At 44.4% G+C, this 2,686-nt stretch overlaps 1 protein-coding gene across 1 annotated transcript; it reads right to left on the reverse strand.

The window, feature by feature from the left end:
- Positions 1–511: 511 nt before the first annotated feature.
- Positions 512–1,456, reverse strand: LOC130490246 (olfactory receptor 10S1-like). The gene has a single exon (XM_056864071.1). It carries the CDS (start codon positions 1,454–1,456, stop codon positions 512–514), a length of 945 nt encoding a protein of 314 aa, XP_056720049.1.
- Between the last annotated feature and the right edge of the window lie 1,230 nt (positions 1,457–2,686).

Here is a 2,686-nt window from a genome sequence, read left to right on the forward strand (position 1 = left end):
ACAGTATGGCATTATACACTGCTGGGGCCCCACCCCTCCCCAAACTCGACCCTCCACAGGCTCCAACCCATTTGGAGGGGACCAATCCGATGGATCTTCAGCTGTAGATGAGATCATAAGGTCCCATAAGCTTCATATTCAACATAAAATTTTCCAGATACATATGATATGCATTTATTGAAAGGGCAATGTCATGAAATAAGATTTGTTAAAGTTCTGAGGTAAAAACTGTAGTTTTTCATCTAACTGAAGTTTCATATGTAAATAACAGTGAGATCATTTATATTTCACATATTTGGTGGTGACAGTGGAACCAAACACCCCCCTCAGTGTTCTCCACCTCAGTCGCTTTGGATTCATGGCAACCCTGTGAATTAATGTCCTCAAAAATGTCTATCAGTCCACTTGAAAGGCCCTCTAAATCCGCGTGAAGATTCTGCTCCCCCACACACACGTACACACAAACAACTCTACTGTACATAGATCTAGTTTTTCCAATGAATTGCCAGCTCTATCTCTCCTGAAGAACGGAGTGTCCACTGAACCATTTTGACAGAGCTCTTTTCACTTCCTTGTTCCTGAGTGTATATATGAACGGGTTCAACATGGGAGTGACAATGGTGTAGAATACAGCCAGCACCCCATGGGTAGAGTCACTTGAAGACGGGAACATATATATAAAGATCGGTGGGCCATAATATAGCATCACCACAGTGAGGTGAGCGCTGCATGTGGAGAAGGCCCGATGTCTTCCCTGCGTCGTTTGGATTTTCAAAATGGCGGCCACAATGTACACATAGGAGACACATATGAGCATAAAACAGCCGGCGGCTACAATTCCAATGTTGGCTAATATGACGGTGTGGTTCATGGAGGTGTCAGCACAGGCCAGCTTTAGCATGGGGGGTATGTCGCAAAAGAAATAGTCAACTCGGTTGGGGCCACAGTAGGGCAAGCGAAAAGTTAGGCTGGTATGGATGGTGGCATGGATGGAACCAGTGAGCCATGTGCCAGCTGCAAGCCCAGAGCAGACTCTCCTGTTCATGAGCGTGGCGTAGTTCAATGGGCGGCAGATGGCAAGGAAGCGGTCGTACGCCATCACGGTGTAAAGGAAACATTCGGTGCTTGCCAGGAAGTGGAAGGTGTAGAGTTGGATGATGCAGCCTGTAAAAGAGATGGTTCTATACCCGGACATTATGAAACCAGCTAAGATTTTGGGGACCGTGACAGAGGAGAGACAGGTGTCGAGGAAGGAGAGGTTGCAGAGAAAGAAATACATGGGGAGATGATGAAGTTGGGCTTCGAACAAGATGGCGAAGAAGATCAGGAGATTCCCCAGCACTGTCAATAAGTAGATGATCAAGAAGATGAGGAAGAACAAAATGGGGAGTTCGCTGGTGTTTGGTAGCCCCCCAAGAATGAATACCTTCACTCTGGTTCGGTTTCCTGGCTCCATCTGACAGAAGGAAAAAAGCTTGAATCCAACGAGAGAGGGGGGAAAGAACAGGGATAAGATTCAGAGCATAATCGTATTAGGATTATTTACTGACCCCTCAAATAAAACGACTGGCCCTAATTTTCCACATTCAGATCAAAAATAGAGATTTCCTGATTTGTACTCTTCAGCTGTTAAGCCACACTAACTCTCACAAATTATAATGATTCACCATTTGAATTTTTTATTTCAAAATTTGACTTTTTTAGATGGACCATTTAACAAAAAGTTCAAATTTTCTTGAAAACTGTCCAAGCAATGATGTCTTCAGTGTTCACTCATCACATTGTTTTAGAAAAGTTGAATTCCTAGAGCCACATTCCAAAAATACACAATTGTTTTATGTATTTATTAAAAGATCTGCATGCCAGATACCTGTATTCCACCTCTCCAGATACTATAAAAGGTTAAAAAATTCAAAAATCAATCACCTGAAAAAAGCACAATCAAACCACCCCCACGGCAATAAAACCATCCCAAAAAATTTCCAGGCAGCATAAACAAAAAATGAAATAGAAACAAAACTGCTGAAAAGAAAAGCATAAAACTTCAGTCATAAGCTTGGCCAAACAGCAATGATTTAGCTTGGTGCCTGGGGAGGGTGGGGTTTGGGGAGAGGACTTCAGTGGGGAGTAATGTCACAGAGTCCACCTCCAAAGCCACCATTTTCTCCAGCTGAGCTGATCTCTGTTGCCTGGAGATCAGTTGTAATCCCAAGAAACCTGGAGGTTGGCAACCCTAATTTTGGGCTACTGGGTCACTAACTCCTCTTCAGGCTATCTCCCACACCCCCAATGCTCTCCTCCCAACTTGGAGAGGTGGCATGTGGTGTGTGACACAGACAACCAAGGTGGGACCTATCTGACTTTACACCTTTGGCCTTCAAGGCTTACAGAGCCAAATAGGAACCACAACCACAACAACAACCTTGTGCATCTGGATTCATTATTAAAGATGAACTGATCGTCGTTAAATGCTACATACACATGGACACAAGTGAAGCCACCTTACAGAATCAGACCATCAGTCCATCAAAGTCAGTATTGTCTACTCTGGCCAGCAGCAACCCTCCGGGGTCTCTGGTAGAGGTCTTTCACAGCACCTGCTCCTTTTAACTGGAGATGCTGAGAATTGAACTTGGGACCTTCTGCATGCAAAGCATGCTTTTCCTCTGAGCCACAGCCCCTTCCC

Source organism: Euleptes europaea, chromosome 18 (assembly GCF_029931775.1).
Source record: "Euleptes europaea isolate rEulEur1 chromosome 18, rEulEur1.hap1, whole genome shotgun sequence".
Lineage (NCBI taxonomy): Eukaryota > Metazoa > Chordata > Lepidosauria > Squamata > Sphaerodactylidae > Euleptes > Euleptes europaea.